A 21,074-nucleotide genomic window follows, 5' to 3' on the forward strand; every position below is an offset into this window, starting at 1 on the left:
CTATAATGGAATATTAACAGTACATATATAAGAAACCAACCAAATGGTTCTTTTTATCTGCCTAACAATATATTATATATGGATCAATTCGATTCGTTCTTCATTATAGCTCTAATAAGCTTCATTTTTGGTTTCTACAAGTTTTCAACTACTGCCATAGTTTCTTGTTACCATTAGTAGCAGTAGGAACTACAATATGAATGTAAATGTTTCACGTATTATACTTTTTGGAAATATACTACTAGTAGTTGTTGTTACTAATTCCAAATAGGATTATTAATCGTTATCACAAAAACACAAACTATATAAGAATATTTTCCAGACGACGAATAAAGTTTATTACAATAAGTCTCCACTTATTATATTTTTACATCGATGAAACTATTTTGCTTTTTTTTTTTGTTTTTCTTAAAAAAAGGTCAATCTCTGTTGTTTGATATAAAAATTAAACTATATGCACCGTTGGGTTTTCTTTTGTACTAACTAACTATAGAATCGGACAATTAAGAAAGATCATCACAACATATGTCAAAATCAGTATTAGTCAGATGATTTTTTTTTTATTAAACTTTTAAAACATTTATTAATAATATTCACGAAACATGAATTGTATGGTGAGAGAAGGAGAGTAGTCGATTAGATAAATGATGAAACCTTTTTGGCTCCAAGTCTCAACGACAACTCCTCTCTTGTCTCTTCCTCTCTCTTCTTCTCTCCATCTTCTCTGATCAGTCTCTCTCTCTCTTTCTCTCGTAATTTCTTGGAGACATCTTTCTCTGTAATTGTTCTTTTGAGAGAAACAAAAGTGATTTTTAGTTTATTATTCCTCATTCAAGTTATCTACGTACACATCAGTTGATAATCGAAGCAATCCCCTCGAGATCAAAACTTCTTGTGCTTTTTGTTGTTACCTAGAGATCTTTTCCTAGAAAGTGGTCCAAGAAAATCACAACAAAAAGGTCTCTGGAAACAAATCAAAATCTTTTCATCCCTGTTTTGGATTCTGTTTCTTTGAATCCCCTCACAAATTTGCCTTCATCATAACCTGAGAGACTCTGGATTGTTTTCCACTTTTATTAGGTACATATCTTCATTAATCTTTTGTTTAATTTGTTGCTTTTGTCTTGGTTTTATGTTTTGAATCTTTATGCCTCACAATTTTTGTTTTCTTTAAAGGATAGATTCTGTGAAAAAAGTTACTATGAATTTCAAACTTTCAAATGTATAAGTTAGTAGTTGTACTAATAACATAATTACTTTTAATCATTAATCCTTAATCTATACTCAATGTTGGGTTCTTCTTTATTTTTTTATTTTTTTTTCAGTAAAAGTTCAATGCTTTTTAAGTTTCTTCTATTCACAGATTTTAGAAGGAGAGAGTGAAAGATAGATCATTTGCTTTCAAACCAAATTGTTTAATTAGTCATATAACAGAAAAATAAAAATAACTTTCTGCACTATAATGAGTACCTTCAAAGCTCACTTATGGAGTTTGTGTATGTTTTAGTACCTAATCTGTCCATTTACATATAATTATATATTCCTTGTATAACCAATCAGTTTTTTGAGATAGAAATGATTGTTTTATACCTAATCTATAAATATTACAAAATTTATTTATTAATTATAGAAAATTATGAAAGAATCATGTGACCCCATTTTTTTACAAAATCATCATTAATATCGCATAATAATAATTAATAATTCATATATGCATGTACGGAATATAAAAAATACACACAAACACAATTGGCAAAATCAATATAATACAATTACCATCCCACATAGACATTGATATATTTTCCTATTAAATTGTCTGTATCCCACTGTTATTTTTTAATCTATTTTTAAAGTGAGTCCCTGAGTGGATGATACTATCAAGAGAAATATGTAAGGTTTGTTGATTTTTCATATATTTTTCTAATGTAGGTGAGTGATTACAGTCCATCAACCATGATGAAGGCCTAAGCTGCGACTTGAGCCTTGGCCTTGGAAGTCACCGTAAAATGTCAAAAAGACCGGACCTCCGACGAGGCATGATGACCATTGTGGTCGTCACACTCCTCCTATCAACTTTCCCGCCAAATGTAGAATCGACCGTTGAGAAACAAGCTCTGTTCCGGNGAAATATGTAATGCTTTTGGCTTGTTGATTTTTCATATATTTTTCTATGTAGGTGAGTGATTACAGTCCATCAACCATGATGAAGGCCTAAGCTGCGACTTGACCCTTGGCCTTAGATATCACCGTAAAATGTCAAGAAGACCGGACCTCCGACGTGACATGATGACCATTGTGGTCGTCACACTCCTCCTATCAACTTTCCCGCCAAATGTAGAATCGACGGTTGAGAAACAAGCTCTGTTTCGCTTCAAAAACCGCCTCGAAGACCCTCACAACGTTCTACAATCTTGGAAACCATCCGATTCCCCTTGCGTTTTTCGCGGCGTCACCTGTGATCCGATCTCCGGCGAAGTCACCGGTATATCTCTAGCCAACGCAAACCTCTCGGGAACCATTTCTCCATCAATCTCAGCTCTCACAAAGCTAACTACGTTATCACTTCCTTCCAACTTCATCTCCGGAACAATCCCGCCGGAGATAACCAACTGCACAAACCTCAAAGTCCTCAATCTCACCTCAAACCGGCTCTCCGGAACAATCCCAAACCTTTCTCCTCTAAAAACCTTAGAGATTCTCGACATCTCCGGGAACTTTCTCACCGGAGAGTTCCAAAGCTGGATTGGGAATATGACTCAGTTGGTATCTCTCGGTCTCGGCAACAACCACTACTACGAAGGTACGATTCCAGAGAGTCTTGGACGTTTAAAGAAACTCACTTGGCTCTTCTTAGCTCGCTCCAACTTGACAGGACAGATTCCAAACTCCATCTTTGATCTCAACGGTCTCGACACTTTCGACATCGCCAACAACGCAGTTTCCGGTGATTTCCCAGTCTTGATCACAAGATTAGTAAACCTCACCAAGATCGAGCTGTTCAACAACAGATTAACCGGTGAAATCCCTCCGGAGATAAGGAACTTGACTCGTTTACGCGAGTTCGATGTTTCTTCTAATCAGCTAAACGGTTCTTTACCTCAAGAACTCGGAATCTTGAAAGAGCTCAGAGTTTTCCACTGCCATGAAAACAAATTTACCGGCGAGTTCCCTCCTGGTTTCGGCGACCTTCTTCACCTCACTTCTCTTTCCATTTACAGAAACAACTTCTCCGGTGACTTCCCTGTTAATATCGGCAAGTTCTCGCCGTTGGACACGGTTGATATATCCGAGAACTTGTTCACAGGTCCGTTTCCAAGATTCTTATGCCAAAACAAGAAACTACTATTCTTGCTCGCCTTGCAGAACGATTTCTCCGGCGAGATTCCGAGATCATACGCCGAGTGTAAGTCTCTCTTGAGACTAAGGATTAACAAGAATCGTCTAAGCGGTCATGTTGTTGAAGGGTTTTGGGATCTACCACTTGCTAAGATGATTGATCTCAGCGATAACGAACTCACGGGAGAGATTTCTCCGGTGATCGGACGTTCAACGGAACTGAGCCAGCTCATTTTGCAGAACAATAGATTCTCCGGCAAGATTCCTCGTGAACTTGGTAAACTGATCAATATAGAGAGGATTTATCTGAGCGACAACAACTTTTCCGGGGACATTCCGACAGAAGTGGGGGAGTTGAAAGAGTTGTCATCTCTTCATCTTGAAAACAATTCGTTAACAGGATCTATCCCTCTTGGGTTGACGCGTTGTGTCAAACTTGTTGATCTGAATCTTGCCAAGAACTTGTTGACTGGAGAGATACCGAATAGTTTATCTCAGGTTGCTTCTTTAAACTCGTTGGACTTCTCAGGGAACAGGCTAACGGGTGAGATACCGGCGAGTCTTGTGAAGTTGAAGCTGAGTTTCATCGATTTGTCTAAAAATCAACTTTCAGGAAGAATACCACCGGATCTTTTAGCGGTGGGAGGATCCACCGCGTTCACTAATAACGAGAAGCTTTGTGTTGATAGCCAAAGCACCAAAACAAGTCAGAACTTGGGGCTTAGTGTTTGCAGTGGCTACCAACATGTACGGAGGAATGGTTCACTGGACGGAACACTCTTGTTCTTGTCTCTAGCGATTGTTGTGGTAGTGCTTGTGACTGGTTTGTTAGCGTTGCGTTACAGAGTGGCGAAGATACGTGAGCTTGAATCAGAAAACGGAGATGTTAGCAAGGCGGATGCGAAATGGAAGATCGCGTCTTTCCATCAGATGGAGCTTGATGCTGAGGAGATATGTAGGTTGGATGAAGATCATGTGATTGGAGCTGGAAGCGCGGGAAAAGTGTACCGTGTTGATTTGAAAAAGGGTCGCGGGACAGTGGCGGTTAAGTGGTTGCGGAGAGGAGGAGATGAACAAGTTGATGGAACAGAGGTCTCTGTTGCGGAAATGGAGATTCTTGGGAAGATCAGACATAGAAACGTGTTGAAGCTCTACGCTTGTCTAGTTGGAAGAGGTTCTAGCTATTTGGTGTTTGAGTTTATGGAGAATGGGAACTTGTATCATGCTCTTCGTCAGACTATCAAAGGTGGATTGCCGGAACTGGATTGGTACAAGAGGTAAATGTTTTGTTCTCTAACCATTTCAAATGGTTCAAGTTATGGATCATCTATAACTGTTTTGCCTCTTCTTTGTCAATAAACAGATACAAAATCGCAGTGGGTGCGGCTAAAGGAATCACGTATTTGCATCATGATTGTTGTCCACCGATCATTCACAGAGATATTAAGTCGAGCAACATCTTGCTTGATGGAGACTACGAGTCGAAAATTGCAGACTTTGGAGTTGCTAAAGTTGCAGACAAGGGATACGAATGGAGCTGTGTTGCTGGAACTCATGGCTATATGGCTCCCGGTGAGTTTTGCCTTTCTTTCAACTTTGCCTCACATGATGATAACTGGAACTGATTCTTTTTTGTTGTGATGTGATGTGATGACTGTAGAGTTGGCTTACTCCTTCAAGGCGACGGAGAAGAGTGACGTATACAGCTTCGGTGTGGTTCTTCTAGAGCTAGTTACCGGTCTTCGGCCGATGGAAGATAAGTTTGGAGAGGGGAAAGACATTGTTGACTATGTCTACTCACAGATTCAACAAGATCGGAGGAACCTCCGAAACGTCTTGGACAAGCAAGTTTTGTCGTCTTACGTAGAAGAAAGCATGATTAGAGTTCTGAAGATGGGTCTCCTCTGCACTACAAAGCTCCCGAATCTCAGACCGAGCATGAGAGAGGTTGTGAGAAAGCTTGACGATGCTGATCCCTGCGTTTCCAATTCTCTTGACAGAACAGGGAAGATTACAGTATAGGTTAGTTAAATTAGTTATAATAGACGGGTTAAGTTGGTTACCTGTTCACAAGAGTATGGGTTTGTTTAAAACTCGAGAGACTAGTTTTTTCATATTTATAAATTTGCAGTGAAATGTCTAAGAGTTATCATAAAGAGACATGGATTAAGTTCTTCAGTAAACATAATAAACTATATAGTTAATTCACATTATGACGAATTTGCAAACTCATCAATTGACGATTTCGATTCCAGTGAGAGGAAGCCCTTCATGCAACTGAAGAGCGAGGTCTCCCACAATCTATATTTTACAAACAGTAAGAGTTTAGAATCCATATCCAAACCAAATGACGTATCAAAAGGAGTGGATCTTTCTTGGATAGTTTACCTTGGCCATCGACCTATATGAATATTCGGTAACCCCAGCGACGTGAGGTGTTATAATAACGTTTTTAAACTTCAAGATGGGATCGTTTGGATCAAATGGCTCAGACCATGCCACGTCAGTTCCAAGGCCTCCTAGATGACCGGACTCCAGATTCTGGTAAGCTGATTCATAGTTGATCAGACCACCTCGGGCAATATTTACAAGAAAAGCACCCTGACACATCAAAAGAGATATCAACAGTCATCAGTCATCACAATCTAATCAAACTCGTTTCTTTTCGTATTGGATAGCCCCGGGTAATCACCTTTTTCATTGAACATATGAACTTCTTGTTTACGACCTCCGCCTGAGAGTTATAAGATCATCATTTAGAAACTATAGTCAATATATATAATAATTTCAAGATGTTTTCAGCACCAAAACAGCTCTTGCATATATAATATATTCATGTACTTGACAAGTTTATAATGAAGGAGATGCTTACCGTTTCTTTGTTGAGCCTCAAACAAACAACAACTATATCAGCTTTGCCCGCGAATGTATAAATGTCTTCATGACTACCTTTCTCATCAAGAAGAGTGGCTGAAGATACAAGTTAACAAATTACTAGACCTCAGGATGGGGTTGTCAAGGCAAACAGAGGAGTTAACAGAGAGCCCATACAGTCTGAGTCAGTGATAGAAGCAGGCCAGCTTCTTTTCGTGGCTATTACTCTCGACCCAAATGGCTTCAACCGTTTAGCCAGCTCTATTCCAATGTTTCCATATCCTAAGATAAAAACCTGAATAATAGAAACAAAGAAGAAAACCTTTTTTGAAGGGATACATACCAAAGATACCGAATGCATATTTAAGACACTGACACACTGAGACTCACTGTTTTACCGAGAAGCGTGTCACCGGTTGGTTCTCCAAGTAGTCTGCTTCTCAGAGATACTTGCATTTCGTTCTGCAATAAAATAGCATACCGTACGAATGAATTATAACTAAGAAAGCAATATCAGAACTAACACTTGGGGAATTAAGAGATATACTAATGGAACCATACAGAGGCAAATCAAATAAATAAGCCACCTGTTTCTTCAGAAGGCCCAGCATAAGATATATAGCCATTTCAGAACAAGATGCTGCATTTCCAGTACCCTCACTGGGAATTCTAGCCACCTTAATCCCATGTTTAGTTGCAGCATCAATGTCAACACCTGCCAGAAGTAAATTACATGAAAAAAATGTAAATAAACGGTCCGTCTATGAGGTATAATACTTGAGCTTAATCATGTATTAATAATGCATAAGAAAACAGAGACAGATACCATCAAGACCAACACCATACTGCATAATAAGCTTCATCTTGCTCGCTCGAGATATAATATATGAATCCATTTTCATCGTCATTGCCACACATATATGATACTTCTTTATAACCTCCGGGACATCACGGTAATGGACAATATCGACCTATATGAACCAAACCAAAGCATCAAAAAAATAAACAACAACCATCTCAAAATAAGAACTTTCACTACAATAACACCAACAAAGGATTCTTACACACGGTCCTACACAGTATAAAGGAGCTTAATTTACACAGTTTAAAAAACCAAATCTTAAACAGTAGCACCTACACAACAATAAACTAGTCTAGGAGAGTAAAGTTAAAGTTTTCAACTTTACTAATTGGTAGACTTTAGAAAGAAATCAAAATAGTTCAAACCTGAACAAAAGGGTAAGGTTGCAAATATTCTCTGGTGAAATTGCAGGCATCAGGAAAATAAGGACCGCAACATAGAACACGAGTTACATTCATCTCATTTGTCTCAACCATTCTCTCGGGCTTACTTTGCCTGAACCAACATCACAAAACATCCAAATTGATGTAATAGATCTACAAATTCATAGTGAAGCCGTTAAGATTCGAGAACAAAGGTTGAATTTTTTTTTGATTCACCTGGAGATAGAACGAGCCTGGAGAGAGTAGAGTAGCGAAGCGAAGCTTGAGTTCCTGTTTCGTAAGGTAGCTTTGGCGATATTGTACATAATCGTCATCACTCTCATCAGACACACAATTTTGCAAACGCTTATTGTATACTTTGATCAAGACTTTTACATAATTTCAATACGTTTTCCGTATAAATAGTTTATTACAATTTAACCCCAACATTTCATAAAATATCATATTAAACCCTAATGAAATTGGGAAAGAAAAAAAAAAACAGAACTGGACCTCGTATGCTCGATTGTTCCGTAACGTAACGTTTGAAAAACCGAAAACGAAGAATGCAGAAAAAAAAAAAAATTATGTACAAGAGACGTTCTTAATAACCAATTTACACAGTATGTGACGGAGTAGCATCGCCGGAACGAAGGTGATCCGACGAACGTTCACCAACGTTGTTGTTGTTGTTGTTCTTTCCAAGAAACAACCGATCGAACGGTGATTTCATCGCTAGAAGCAAACTTTTGGGTGAACCAGCATGCACCTGGTCGCTACTGCCGTCTGGAGGAGACGTGCTATTATTGATCGAGCCTGTCCGGTACGGAGGAGTTATCGAGAATGGTCTACGGTCTAACCGGCCATCTTGGTGGTCGAACCGTTCATAGAAATAGTTTCGCTCGCTTCCTAAGCTTCCGGTTCTGTAGCCTCTCGCTGAACTCATTACCTGCGGTAACGCCGCGTGGCCTTTTGAAAGGCTGGGATGCAGTATCTTGTTGTGAATATCTTGCGGTAATTTAAGTGTGAACCNCTCGGGCTTACTTTGCCTGAACCAACATCACAAAACATCCAAATTGATGTAATAGATCTACAAATTCATAGTGAAGCCGTTAAGATTCGAGAACAAAGGTTGAATTTTTTTTTGATTCACCTGGAGATAGAACGAGCCTGGAGAGAGTAGAGTAGCGAAGCGAAGCTTGAGTTCCTGTTTCGTAAGGTAGCTTTGGCGATATTGTACATAATCGTCATCACTCTCATCAGACACACAATTTTGCAAACGCTTATTGTATACTTTGATCAAGACTTTTACATAATTTCAATACGTTTTCCGTATAAATAGTTTATTACAATTTAACCCCAACATTTCATAAAATATCATATTAAACCCTAATGAAATTGGGAAAGAAAAAAAAAAACAGAACTGGACCTCGTATGCTCGATTGTTCCGTAACGTAACGTTTGAAAAACCGAAAACGAAGAATGCAGAAAAAAACAAAAATTATGTACAAGAGACGTTCTTAATAACCAATTTACACAGTATGTGACGGAGTAGCATCGCCGGAACGAAGGTGATCCGACGAACGTTCACCAACGTTGTTGTTGTTGTTGTTCTTTCCAAGAAACAACCGATCGAACGGTGATTTCATCGCTAGAAGCAAACTTTTGGGTGAACCAGCATGCACCTGGTCGCTACTGCCGTCTGGAGGAGACGTGCTATTATTGATCGAGCCTGTCCGGTACGGAGGAGTTATCGAGAATGGTCTACGGTCTAACCGGCCATCTTGGTGGTCGAACCGTTCATAGAAATAGTTTCGCTCGCTTCCTAAGCTTCCGGTTCTGTAGCCTCTCGCTGAACTCATTACCTGCGGTAACGCCGCGTGGCCTTTTGAAAGGCTGGGATGCAGTATCTTGTTGTGAATATCTTGCGGTAATTTAAGTGTGAACCGGTCGAGATTTTGCAAATGTTGACCGGTCCAATCAGGATTGGTAAATATTCCGGCTAAACTCCATCCGGTAGACATTGACCTACGTGGCATGCTCTGGTTACAGGTCAACGCCACTGAATCAAGCAACCGCGCGTCTGGTGAACCCAAAACTCTAATCCGATCACCGGTCGGATCAGAACCGGCAGGATCGTTGGTTAAATCGGGTATCTGAATTATAGATTCGCCCGGTACGGGAATAAGATCAGCGCGGCAGAGAGGACACGTAGCGTGAGAGCGGAGCCAAGCGTCAATGCAACCAGGATGGAACACGTGGCAGCATTTAGGTATCAAACGTAGCGTTTCATCGTCTTCGAACTCGTTTAAGCAAACAGGACACTCGAGCGCTTCTTTACCGATCCTTAGCGTCTTCACGGTTGAGTATTGGAAAGTAGGAAACGTCTCGATGACCGACGCGTCCAGCCCACGCGCCGGTTGACGGTTCAGGGTAAGCCAGTTAGCGGCATCGTCGGAGTTTCCGTAGTCCATCCCCATGACTCGCTCGAGACATCTTCGGATGTAGACGGAGAAAAACCCGAGAAAGAAGAAGATGCTGACGAGGATGATCATGAGTATTGCCATGGTTGGGTCAAACCGAGAGCTGTCCCCGGTAACGTCTGAACCGCCGGGAGTGGCTTGACCCGCGGCGATTTGAAAGCCCCCGTGGTTGGAGAATAGGAGTAGAAAAAGGAGGAGTAGTTGGAGGACGGAGCCATGATCATCATGACCACCGATGATTGAACGGTTGAGATTAATTATACCTTTGGTGTTCATGAGGACCAAACTTTCGTCGGTCCATGCAATGAAAAAAAAAACAATAACCTTGTCTATATATTTCTTTTTCTTATTAGGTATGATCAAAGTAAGTGGATATGATATGAACTCATCAAAACTTTAGGAACATAAAGAGACAATGTGATTTGAGGTTGCTCAATGGTTGCAAACGGTTTGTGGGTTGGTAGGTTGACTTTGAAGTTTGAACCATGGCACTATTTAAAAGATGATGCATCATATACATGAATATGTTTTTGGTTTTTTATGTTGACGGCATAACTAATGAATATTTTATTAACAGATTTGTTTAAAATATATGATGTGATTGTGATGTTTCCGTCAAGAAGTTGGGATGTATCTTTCAACGAAGCAACCGGTTAGTGCAAATATCGCAAAGATTTGTTGTTAATGTGATGGTTCTATAATTGTTTAGTTTCTAATTTCTACGTAGTTTTGCAGTTCCTTCCTAAATTCCAAAATATTTGAGCTTATCTCAGTTTTAATGTCAATCAATGCCTTTAAATATTTTAAACGAACAATAATATAAGTGAATCAACTCGATATATGGAACAATAATGTCATTACAGAGATTTTGCTGTATCGTATAAAACCATTATGGTAACCGCTAGATAAAACCAGTGGGGTGTGTGAGATGGTGGCCATTTGGTCAAATAAGTTTTTAAAAGTTGTATGTCTGGCAGAGAATTTTGCATTATGCACTATGGGTTTATAGCGCAATCACGCATGAAAGATTCACGTTGACGAACAAAATAAATTTAATACGTGAAAGTGATCACTAATTTGTCTTCGCATCGTGCGTCGTCCCATGTCGTCATCACGTCGTTTTCCAATTATAGGTTATGAACTTCTTATGTATACTAGGGAATAAGTCTATAGGCTGCATCTCGTTGTTGTAGATTATCTATAAAAATGATAAAAGGTTTTTAGACTTTAGAGCCTCTATTTCAATGGGATACTGATTGGATATGTGATAAAAAAAACAGATGTTCCCTCAATTCGAACCTATAAGGGCATCATTAATGGAAGAACTTTTTTTTGTGTTCTTAGATTAAATATATAGTGAAAATAATGTTAGATCAGTTGTTAAGATCATAGGTAAAAAAAATGAGAGAACTAATTATGGTGTTCTTAGAATAAAGATATAGTGAAATAATGTAAGATCAGTAGTTAAGATCTGTTGTTAAAAAGCTAGTTATTAGGAGAACATGTTTAAGATCATAAGATTTAATAATATAATATTCATAAACATTTTACAAATTATAAAAACTTATAAAATAACATTTAAATTGCTTACTTATAAACTTGTAAATAAAATGTAAAAAAACAAACAAACATATTACTTAATTAATTATAGCAGATAAACATCTTATTTAATGAATAAAAATCGACTGCTAGATGGAAGAGCTCTCGATTTTGGTGTTTCAATTGCCGGAAAACAAACCTTCGGCGGTGAATATGGCGAGAACGAAGCTTTTGCCGTTTTGGAGAGAAAGACAAACCCTATACTCGATTTAGAAGAAAGATGAGAGAAATGAATATTTTTCTTTCTCTCCAAAATGTCTCGACCAATCAGAATAAAGGAAAGAAAGGAGAACTGGGCTTTAGATCAGTTCTATCTCAAGACCAAAATTATTGATCTAAAACCACTATTCCTTTTTTATTAATAGAATTGGGCTAAGAACATACCAATAGTTCTGTCGTTAATGATGGCCTAAGAAATGTTCCAGATTATATACTGAGGCCCATTTAGTTCTAAATTTTGTATCAGTCAAGCCCCATTACTCAACCGTGTGAGCCTCGCTTAGCGTCTTTTGCAATCACATTCACATGGGTTGATGTCTGATAGATCTATGGTATTATGTGACACAGAGAAGACACGCACATAATATTTACCAATATCTTTTTCTTACTGATTCACTCATTTTTATATAAGACCGTGTAATAGAAGTGCAGAACTATGGTCTGCTGTTCAGCTAAGAAACACAAACCCTACAATTCTATTTATTATAGACATATAGTTACACATGTCCTGTTTCAAGGAAAATATTTTATATAATATGAGAAGGTTTTCTCCTAACTTTGCATAACACGACGACATTTGACAGCGTATATATTCGACACCTGTCCTCACTTCTTATTTATTAATTTTTTTTCAATTTATTTTTCTTAAGAGTATATACATTATTTTTCATATTCACTAAATTTAAATGATATTTCTATATTGAAAAATATATTGACATTTATGCAATGTCCTTTTAGTAATTATATATAGATATTATTTATCAATATTTTATATAATTAATATAACATTATAATTTTGCAAAGGTATCATTTATCAATATTTTATATAATTACCATAACATTATAATTTTGCAAATAAGAAAGAATTAAATATTAATATCATAAATTTTGACAAATTAAATTTCCGATAATTAAAGATTTAAATATTAATATCATAATTTTGAGAAAATATAATATGATGGTTATTTAAATGCTTTACTAATGTTGACAAAAGAAATATAATATTTGTTTCACAGTTTTTGTGTCAAGCCAAAAGATCAAATCAATTTATTCTAAAATAATTTCAAGATATAAAACAATATGATATTTTATATTTTGTAATAGTAATCATTAACACAATTTGTTTGCATATTAATTCTTTAAACTGTAACTCCCATGATGTTTGAAAAAAATTGGAAAACAAATCTTTCATCATATGAATATACTTTAATGTATTAATTAAAATACAATTAGTGTTTTACAAAAAAAAAAAACACATACAAAACCTATGGTATATTTATTATTCGAAATGTAACCATAACTCTCGTGATGTTTGACCAAAAAAACTGAAAAACCTCCCATACTACTACAAATTTATCTATAAATAGCTAGACAAAGTCTTCATCACAAATCATACTCTACCTCTCACATAATTTTCTAAATTTTGTAATATTTAACCTTTTTCTTTATGTGACCTTTGTAGGTTTTAAAATAAATAAATTGAGTCAAAATTTTGGAGCATATATAGAAGTGAACACGTGAAATGTGGTTATTTATTAGAAAGAGTTAGATGAAGAAGGTATTAGGCACATAACACATTCTCACTTGTAAATGTTGTTAAATGTTGTTTCGAATGCCTATTTTGTATATCAATGTTGTAATTTGTTTTTCTTTTGATCCGTTTGATAAATTTTTAATATAATTTTTTTATTTTTTAATCATAATTCATAAACCCTAATAGATTTTATATCTTAATCACAATATTTATGCTACTTATTACCCATGCTACATTTGTTACAACTGTGTTTGTATGTATTTATTAACTTTGTTTCCGATAACCATTTCCATAGTCCTTTATTTTATTTATAGGTTATAACTTCTGATGAGAAAGGTTTTGACAGAAAAATATAACATAAAAAAACAAGTTTTATTTGATATAATAATATATCAATATATATTAATAACATTTTTATATTCAATTCTAAACTAAAATTCAGTTTGCATTTAGTATGTTCAATAGATATAAAGTACGTGATAAAAATATAGAAGTATCTAACAATATACTTTCTTTTCCAAATGCAATTAACTAAGAAACAAAAAGAATTCCACTTGAACACAAATGCATTTGAAGTCATTTGTATAATTCATTAAGATTAAAATATTTTATTGCTAAAACATTCAAATTATAATAATAAAAGTTTTAAGCATGTGTGAAGCATGCTGGTAATATATAAATATTAAAATTATTTATGCTAGCTTTAGTTATCTAATTAATGAAATTAATTACACAGAGAATAAAGGAAAAACATGAGTTTCGGCTCAAGAAGAGGTTATTCGAAAAATTCAAGCTACTGTCTCGTCCTTCTTGGAGATATCTGGTTTTAGAAGATATTGATGTTTTATAGATTATGTTAAAAACGGACAAACTAACACATAATGTCCATGCTCAGCCGCATTTTATTTTTTATATAATCAATGTTTTTTTCCAACGTGAAAAATGTTTGTACGTCTTGATTGTGCATCAAAACATGAAAAGCTCTATATATTATATTATTATGGGCTATAGATTAAATATTTTTAAGTAGTCTTTCATATTAACAAAAATTTTCAGTTTAATGCTTTATTTATCAATAGTCAGTCATTTTTAAGTTACTGAGAATACTTATTTAAAAACAAAACAAAAAAACAAACATAAGATAATTTATCAAAACACAAAAAAACAAAATTTTAAATATTTTAATAAATTTAAGATATGTTAAAATTATTATAAAGTTATCTCGCGCGATGCGCGAGTCTACTTCTAGTATAATATAAATTAAGAATGATTTTCTCTCGCTTTATAGCTACCTAAACTCTCATGCTATAACCATGATCTGTGCTATTTATATATCATATAGTCTTAGAATAAGATTCCTACAATTCCTAAGCTTGTATAATACTGAACTGGGGCGAAGATCATTAGTCGACCATCGTATCATTGGACTCCATGGATTTATTATAGCATGTGATGACTCCATGTACTTGTACTTTTGTTTGCTATGTATATATGATACACATCGCCGAGACAGCTAAGCAAGCTATAGTACCCTTATTTATTTTTGGTATAGACTAAGCTTAATATGAGAATTTCATAATGGCTAATTTCTTATTTTTTATATATAAGAACTTAAAAAGATAGATAAAGCGTAAAAAAAAATCGACTTTGGCTCTCGAATTTTCTAAAGAAACGCTTGTACAAACATTTTACTTACGAATAGTTGAAGGGTCTATATATGTAGTCATGTAAATCTATAAGTGTGTCAATTTCACTTATGACATATAAAGTTTGTAGGGTGGAGACCTAAACTGTTTCTCCAAGGAAAACAATTAGTATTGCAATTTTGAAACTTCTTAATAAAGTAAGCTTCATAAGAGAGATTATTGGTCGGTGATATGATTCTCCGAAGGAGTGGACACTCTAAGGTGGTGAAAGGGATAAACTTTGTATCCAAGAGACTGTGAAGTCTAAAGGATCAAAGGATGTGGAGCGAATGGTCGCACAAGAGCTGCGGAAGACTCTTGATATACTGGTGGATCGATTTTTTGGATATTACACACCAAAAGGGATCGACAACTTGTTGGATATGACACACCAACAAGGAATGGATAGAGAGATGGATCGAGAGACGCCACAAAGATTTGAGAAAGGATCTATGATAAGTCTGAACCAACCATGAACATAGATATGACGCACCATGAACATGGAGTTCCAAAAATTACAAGATATCACATCTTGAAAGCGAGAAACTTCTCTGATTTTTACTCAACAACAAAAACTTATTTTTTATTCATGAATTAAGCCTCATTATATAGAGGAGATACAACAATTTCCTATAACAGTCAGCAACTTGGGAATGCATCAACTTGAGAATTGAAATTCAAACTCTAAAGTTAGTGCAAGAGAGAGAAAACCACATAAATAAATGCTGTTTTGAGAATGAACGAAAATCTCTCTTTTCTTCTTGATTTTGGGTTGAATCCACTTTGTTGGGCTTCTCTGATGGACCAAGATTCTAGAGAAATTTGGTTTGTAGCTTAATTCAAATTGGTCTGGTCAGAATCCTCCTTTGAATGAGTGTATGTCTGAATTCGCGTAAACTGGAGATCACCTGTTTTGTAAATTGCGTAACTCCTTTATCTGAACTCTGTTTGATCTGATTCTTCTTCGAGGAGTTTTGTAATTGAGCTAAGCACATTCTCCAACTGGTTTCAGGAACAAATTATTAGTGGTTGAGTAGATACGCATCAAACAATCAAGAAATCTTTTATCTTTTATTTGAGAGTGGTAAACTCCTTTGTTCCTTTGGAACTTGTTCTTTCTCCTTGGTGGGTTACATCAAAGAGTTTTTGGTATATCAAGTGATTCCACAGCACTTGACGTTGCCATTCGCTAGCTGAGGATTGAAGAGTCGTTATAAGAGAGTCTAGGGCACAAGGATTTTTGGGATTCGTCTCACGCCTTGTCATCTGTCTCCGCGACGCTTCTATCTAAAGTTCCACCGCCTTGCTTTGTTTGGTTTGTTTTAAGAGAGTTTGGGGCATAAGGATTTTCGAGTTTATCTCACGCCTTATCATCCAGCTCCGCGAGCCTTCAGAGATCTAGGATTATCAGTCTACCAACCTTAGAGCGTCGATTCCTTGGGAGGATCATATCAAGTGGTATCAGAGCAACACTCTAAGCTTGGTCTATTATTCCATTATTATGATATGATAATGGGAAGCGTCAGGACAAGTGCTCATTGTTTGATGCTTATCTGCTTAACCACGAAGAATTTGTGCATGAAACCAGTTGGAGAATGTGCTCAGCTCAATTACGAAACTTCTCGAAGAAGAATCAGATCAAACATAGTTCAGATGAAGGAGTTACGCAATTTACAAAACATGTGATCTCCAGCTTACGCGAATTCAGACATACACCCATTCAAAGGAGGATTCTGACCAGACCAGATTGAATTAAGCTACAAATCAAATTGCTCTAGAATCTTGGTCCATCAGAGAAACCCAAAAAAGTGGATTCAGCCCAAAACCAAGAATAAAAGAGAGATTTTCGTCCATTCTCAAAACAACATTTATTTATGTGGTTTTCTCTCTCTTGCACTAACTTTAGAGTTTGAATTTCAATTCTCAAGTTGTTGCATTCCCAAGTTGCTGACTGTTATAGGAAATTGTTGTATCTCCTCTATATAATGAGGCTTAATTCATGAATAAAAAATAAGTTTTTGTTGTTGAGTAAAAATCAGAGAAGTTTCTCTCTTTCAAGATGTGATATCTTGTAATTTTTGGAACTCCATGTTCATGGTGCGTCATATCTATGTTCATGGTTGGTTCNTCACGCCTTGTCATCTGTCTCCGCGACGCTTCTATCTAAAGTTCCACCGCCTTGCTTTGTTTGGTTTGTTTTAAGAGAGTTTGGGGCATAAGGATTTTCGAGTTTATCTCACGCCTTATCATCCAGCTCCGCGAGCCTTCAGAGATCTAGGATTATCAGTCTACCAACCTTAGAGCGTCGATTCCTTGGGAGGATCATATCAAGTGGTATCAGAGCAACACTCTAAGCTTGGTCTATTATTCCATTATTATGATATGATAATGGGAAGCGTCAGGACAAGTGCTCATTGTTTGATGCTTATCTGCTTAACCACGAAGAATTTGTGCATGAAACCAGTTGGAGAATGTGCTCAGCTCAATTACGAAACTTCTCGAAGAAGAATCAGATCAAACATAGTTCAGATGAAGGAGTTACGCAATTTACAAAACAGGTGATCTCCAGCTTACGCGAATTCAGACATACACCCATTCAAAGGAGGATTCTGACCAGACCAGATTGAATTAAGCTACAAATCAAATTGCTCTAGAATCTTGGTCCATCAGAGAAACCCAAAAAAGTGGATTCAGCCCAAAACCAAGAATAAAAGAGAGATTTTCGTCCATTCTCAAAACAACATTTATTTATGTGGTTTTCTCTCTCTTGCACTAACTTTAGAGTTTGAATTTCAATTCTCAAGTTGTTGCATTCCCAAGTTGCTGACTGTTATAGGAAATTGTTGTATCTCCTCTATATAATGAGGCTTAATTCATGAATAAAAAATAAGTTTTTGTTGTTGAGTAAAAATCAGAGAAGTTTCTCTCTTTCAAGATGTGATATCTTGTAATTTTTGGAACTCCATGTTCATGGTGCGTCATATCTATGTTCATGGTTGGTTCAGACTTATCATAGATCCTTTCACAGATCTTTGTGGCGTCTCTCGATCCATCTCTCTATCCATTCCTTGTTAGTGTGTCATATCCAGCAAGGTTTTGATCCCTTTTGGTGTGTAATATCCAAAAAATCGATCCACCGGTATATCAGGAGTCTTCCGCAGCTCTTGTGCGACCATTCGCTCCACAGCCTTTGATCCTTTAGACTTCACAGTCTCTTGGATGCAAAGTTTATCCCTTTCACCATCTTAGAGTGTCCACTCCTTGAGAGAATCATATCAAGTGGTATCAGAGCAACACTCTAAGCTTGGTCTATTATTCTATCATCTTCTCATCTCTCCATCTTCTTTCATTCGTTTTCTCATCTCTTCATCCTTTATTTCTCTTTTATTTTTATCAAAAAAAAAAAAAGGAAAAGGAACTAAAAAAAAGAACAGTATCCGGATTTGAGGGCAAATCCTTTTTCAAGAGGGAGAGTATGATATGATAATGGGAAGCGTCAGGACATGTGCTCATTGTTTGATGCTTATCTGCTTAACCAAGAAGAATTTGTGCATGAAACCAGTTGGAGAATGTGCTCAGCTCAATTACGAAACTTCTCGAAGAAGAATCAGATCAAACAGAGTTCAGATGAAGGAGTTACGCAATTTACAAAACATGTGATTTCCAGCTTACGCGAATTCAGACATACACCCATTCAAAAGAGGATTCTGACCAGACCAGATTGAATTAAGCTACAAATCAAATTGCTCTAGAATCTTGGTCCATCAGAGAAACCCAAAAAAGTGGATTCAGCCCAAAACCAAGAAGAAAAGAGAGATTTTCGTCCATTCTCAAAACAGCATTTATTTACGTGGGTTTCTCTCTCTTGCACTAACTTTAGAGTTTGAATTTCAATTCTCGAGTTGTTGCATTCCCAAGTTGCTGACTGTTATAGGAAATTGTTGTATCTCCTCTATATAATGAGGCTTAATTCATGAATAAAAAATAAGTTTTTGTTGTTGAGTAAAAATCAGAGAAGTTTCTCTCTTTCAAGATGTGATATCTTGTAATTTTTGGAACTCCATGTTCATGGTGCGTCATATCTATGTTCATGGTTGGTTCAGACTTATCATAGATCCTTTCACAGATCTTTGTGGCGTCTCTCGATCCATCGCTCTATTCATTCCTTGTTGGTGTGTCATATCCAGCAAGGTTTTGATCCCTTTTGGTGTGTAATATCCAAAAAATCGATCCACCGGTATATCAGCAGTCTTCCGCAGCTCTTGTGCGACCATTCGCTCCACATCCTTTGATCCTTTAGACTTCACAGTCTCTTGGATGCAAAGTTTATCCCTTTCACCACCTTAGAGTGTCCACTCCTTGGGAGAATCATATCAGTTGGTTACAATGGTATATATATATATATATATATATTTAAAGATATAAGAGAGATTCTCTGTTTTAGATTTTATTAATATGCACAAAAGCTTCATAACATCACACTCTCTAAAAAAACTATAATTAGTGTTCCCTCCTAACTCTTAACATTTGAATTCATTTTCACTCTTAATAATAGGAAGTTAAGATCCATTGAATCCTAATCTTCCCACGATCACACCATCCATCATATTCAATAAAGTGGTAGGAAAAAGTTGAATTCGTATATGTGTTATGCTGATGATTTTCGCTACAAGCAACTGTTTTTAACTTTACGTACTATCGATAATATTCTTGTTGTTTTCCTTTTGTTTTGAGCTTAAAAGGGATACGTTGTGGAATTGTGAATGAACTATTGTTGTATCTTAAATAACAAAACGAAACACCAAATTCAGAAATACAGAATGTGTTTTTCTAAAATCTCGAAATTAAAAACAAACGCTCTAGTACGTATCGGCCAGAGCATATTAGAACTTTAACACGATGATTCATATCTATCGCAATCTAGCTAGTCTTGAGACAAAGGATATATATATAATAATAACAATTAAGGTTTAGAATATTATGAACACATGCTTTGAACAAGTACAGTCCTCGAGTTAGAATTTCAGGTAGCGGGGTTTCCGCTTAAACCACATGCTAATTTCAGAGGTTTGTTTTAAAATGTAGATTAGGGTGTTAATTTTGTTGCCAGTATTGCTTAGTTGTAAGCTATTTAGTTTTTTTTTTTTTTTTTTTTAAAATTATCACCACAAATATATAAAAATGGATGGTCCGATATATCAATGACAGCAAATTGCAAATTCTAGCATTTTTGGGCTTATGACGTTGCCAGAGTTATCTTGCTACTTCAAAACTTTGATTTGAACACACAGGTTTCTATAACAAGACAGCGATATTTTATTTGTTTTCCTTAATAAATGTTACTAAACGGAAAAATTATCTCAAATTTTTAGAAGTTTAAACCCATATCTTGATATGAATTGGAAATTGATAGGTCATTGGTGTGTATATACGAAACTTTTATCGTAAGAAGTATNTTGATAGGTCATTGGTGTGTATATACGAAATTTTTATCCTAAGAAGTATTTTGGAAAAAAAAAAATGGTCAAAACCTATCAGACTAGTGTAAAACTTGACTTTTAGCAGATCATTTCACTTTTTTACAAAGTGCAGTAAGACCAACAAAAAAGCATATAGTCAGGCTCGATAAATAAATAATTTAGTTGTAAACATATGCGCGCCATAATCCGACGAAGATATGGCCAGGGCATCAAGAATCATGTACGAACATGTATTAATTAACTTTAATAATCAAGTACGTTGTTATATTTCACTAATAAGGACATGCAAAAATTGTAGAAGAGCGTGCATCTAACTACATTACGACAAAGGAAAACTTGCGACGTGTTATTTGAGTTTGTCCCTAGATTATTTTTTAGTTAAATCATACTAGTATATAATTTAATTCAAGTTGGACAAGAATCTGATAAAATTGCATTAATAACGTAATCACCATATATACCAGAAACTATTACATTCTCCAAGAAAAAACCTCTTCGTTCTTAGTAAAAAAAATGTGCATGGAAATTGTATACTATAAATATTAAAACCCCAAAACCATCAGAAAACCAAAATACCGTATGGAATGTCTTGTTGGAAAATAGAGTCATTATCGGAAATTTCAAATCTATCGAGCCGATT

At 36.0% G+C, this 21,074-nt stretch overlaps 3 protein-coding genes across 7 annotated transcripts; 1 reads left to right on the forward strand and 2 right to left on the reverse strand.

Moving 5' to 3' along the window:
- Positions 624-5,544, forward strand: LOC104700935 (receptor-like protein kinase HSL1). 2 transcript variants are annotated; one of them, XM_019227625.1, is made up of 5 exons: positions 624-1,080; positions 1,930-2,123; positions 2,371-4,613; positions 4,700-4,908; positions 4,997-5,544. In XM_019227625.1, exons 2-5 carry the CDS (start codon positions 2,007-2,009, stop codon positions 5,356-5,358), a joined length of 2,931 nt encoding a protein of 976 aa, XP_019083170.1. In that variant the 5' UTR covers positions 624-1,080; positions 1,930-2,006; the 3' UTR covers positions 5,359-5,544. The 2 variants fall into 2 exon arrangements, with proteins under 2 accessions (XP_019083170.1, XP_010414844.1); XM_010416542.2 differs by lacking the exons at positions 624-1,080; positions 1,930-2,123 and having other exon boundaries at positions 2,158-4,613.
- On the reverse strand, positions 5,440-8,697 carry LOC104700934 (hydroxypyruvate reductase-like). 2 transcript variants are annotated; one of them, XM_019227628.1, is made up of 10 exons: positions 8,484-8,697; positions 7,438-7,567; positions 7,037-7,181; positions 6,798-6,925; positions 6,601-6,672; positions 6,388-6,505; positions 6,209-6,306; positions 6,029-6,070; positions 5,725-5,937; positions 5,440-5,637 (listed from the first exon to the last, which is right to left on the reverse strand). In XM_019227628.1, exons 2-10 carry the CDS (start codon positions 7,546-7,548, stop codon positions 5,569-5,571), a joined length of 996 nt encoding a protein of 331 aa, XP_019083173.1. In that variant the 5' UTR covers positions 7,549-7,567; positions 8,484-8,697; the 3' UTR covers positions 5,440-5,568. The 2 variants fall into 2 exon arrangements, with proteins under 2 accessions (XP_019083173.1, XP_010414841.1); XM_010416539.2 differs by lacking the exon at positions 8,484-8,697 and adding an exon at positions 7,672-7,844.
- LOC104700933 (RING-H2 finger protein ATL11-like) lies at positions 7,832-10,406 on the reverse strand. Of its 3 annotated transcripts, none has more exons than XM_019227627.1 (2): positions 9,374-10,406; positions 7,832-8,457 (listed from the first exon to the last, which is right to left on the reverse strand). In XM_019227627.1, the coding sequence occupies exons 1-2, from the start codon at positions 10,191-10,193 to the stop codon at positions 8,051-8,053; spliced, it is 1,227 nt and encodes a 408-aa protein (XP_019083172.1). In that variant the 5' UTR covers positions 10,194-10,406; the 3' UTR covers positions 7,832-8,050. The 3 variants fall into 3 exon arrangements, with proteins under 3 accessions (XP_019083172.1, XP_019083171.1, XP_010414840.1); XM_019227626.1 differs by having other exon boundaries at positions 7,832-8,442; positions 9,359-10,405; XM_010416538.2 differs by lacking the exon at positions 7,832-8,457 and having other exon boundaries at positions 8,748-10,404.

The sequence above is a fragment of the Camelina sativa genome, chromosome 7 (assembly GCF_000633955.1).
Source record: "Camelina sativa cultivar DH55 chromosome 7, Cs, whole genome shotgun sequence".
Classification (NCBI taxonomy): Eukaryota; Viridiplantae; Streptophyta; class Magnoliopsida; order Brassicales; family Brassicaceae; genus Camelina; species Camelina sativa.

Excerpts from the sequence above, each read along its gene's own strand:
- LOC104700933 (XM_019227627.1), bottom strand. The coding sequence starts at position 10,193 with ATGAACACCAAAGGTATAATTAATCTCAACCGTTCAATCATCGGTGGT.
- LOC104700934 (XM_010416539.2), bottom strand. The coding sequence starts at position 7,778 with ATGAGAGTGATGACGATTATGTACAATATCGCCAAAGCTACCTTACGA. Across the intron at positions 6,673-6,797 it reads TGGGCCTTCTGAAGAAACAG|AACGAAATGCAAGTATCTCT; the intron begins GTGGCTTATTTA and ends ATTTTATTGCAG. Across the intron at positions 6,307-6,387 it reads TTCTATCACTGACTCAGACT|CCACTCTTCTTGATGAGAAA; the intron begins GTATGGGCTCTC and ends TTGTATCTTCAG.
- LOC104700935 (XM_019227625.1), top strand. The coding sequence starts at position 2,007 with ATGTCAAAAAGACCGGACCTCCGACGAGGCATGATGACCATTGTGGTC. Across the intron at positions 4,614-4,699 it reads GAACTGGATTGGTACAAGAG|ATACAAAATCGCAGTGGGTG; the intron begins GTAAATGTTTTG and ends GTCAATAAACAG. Across the intron at positions 4,909-4,996 it reads TCATGGCTATATGGCTCCCG|AGTTGGCTTACTCCTTCAAG; the intron begins GTGAGTTTTGCC and ends TGATGACTGTAG.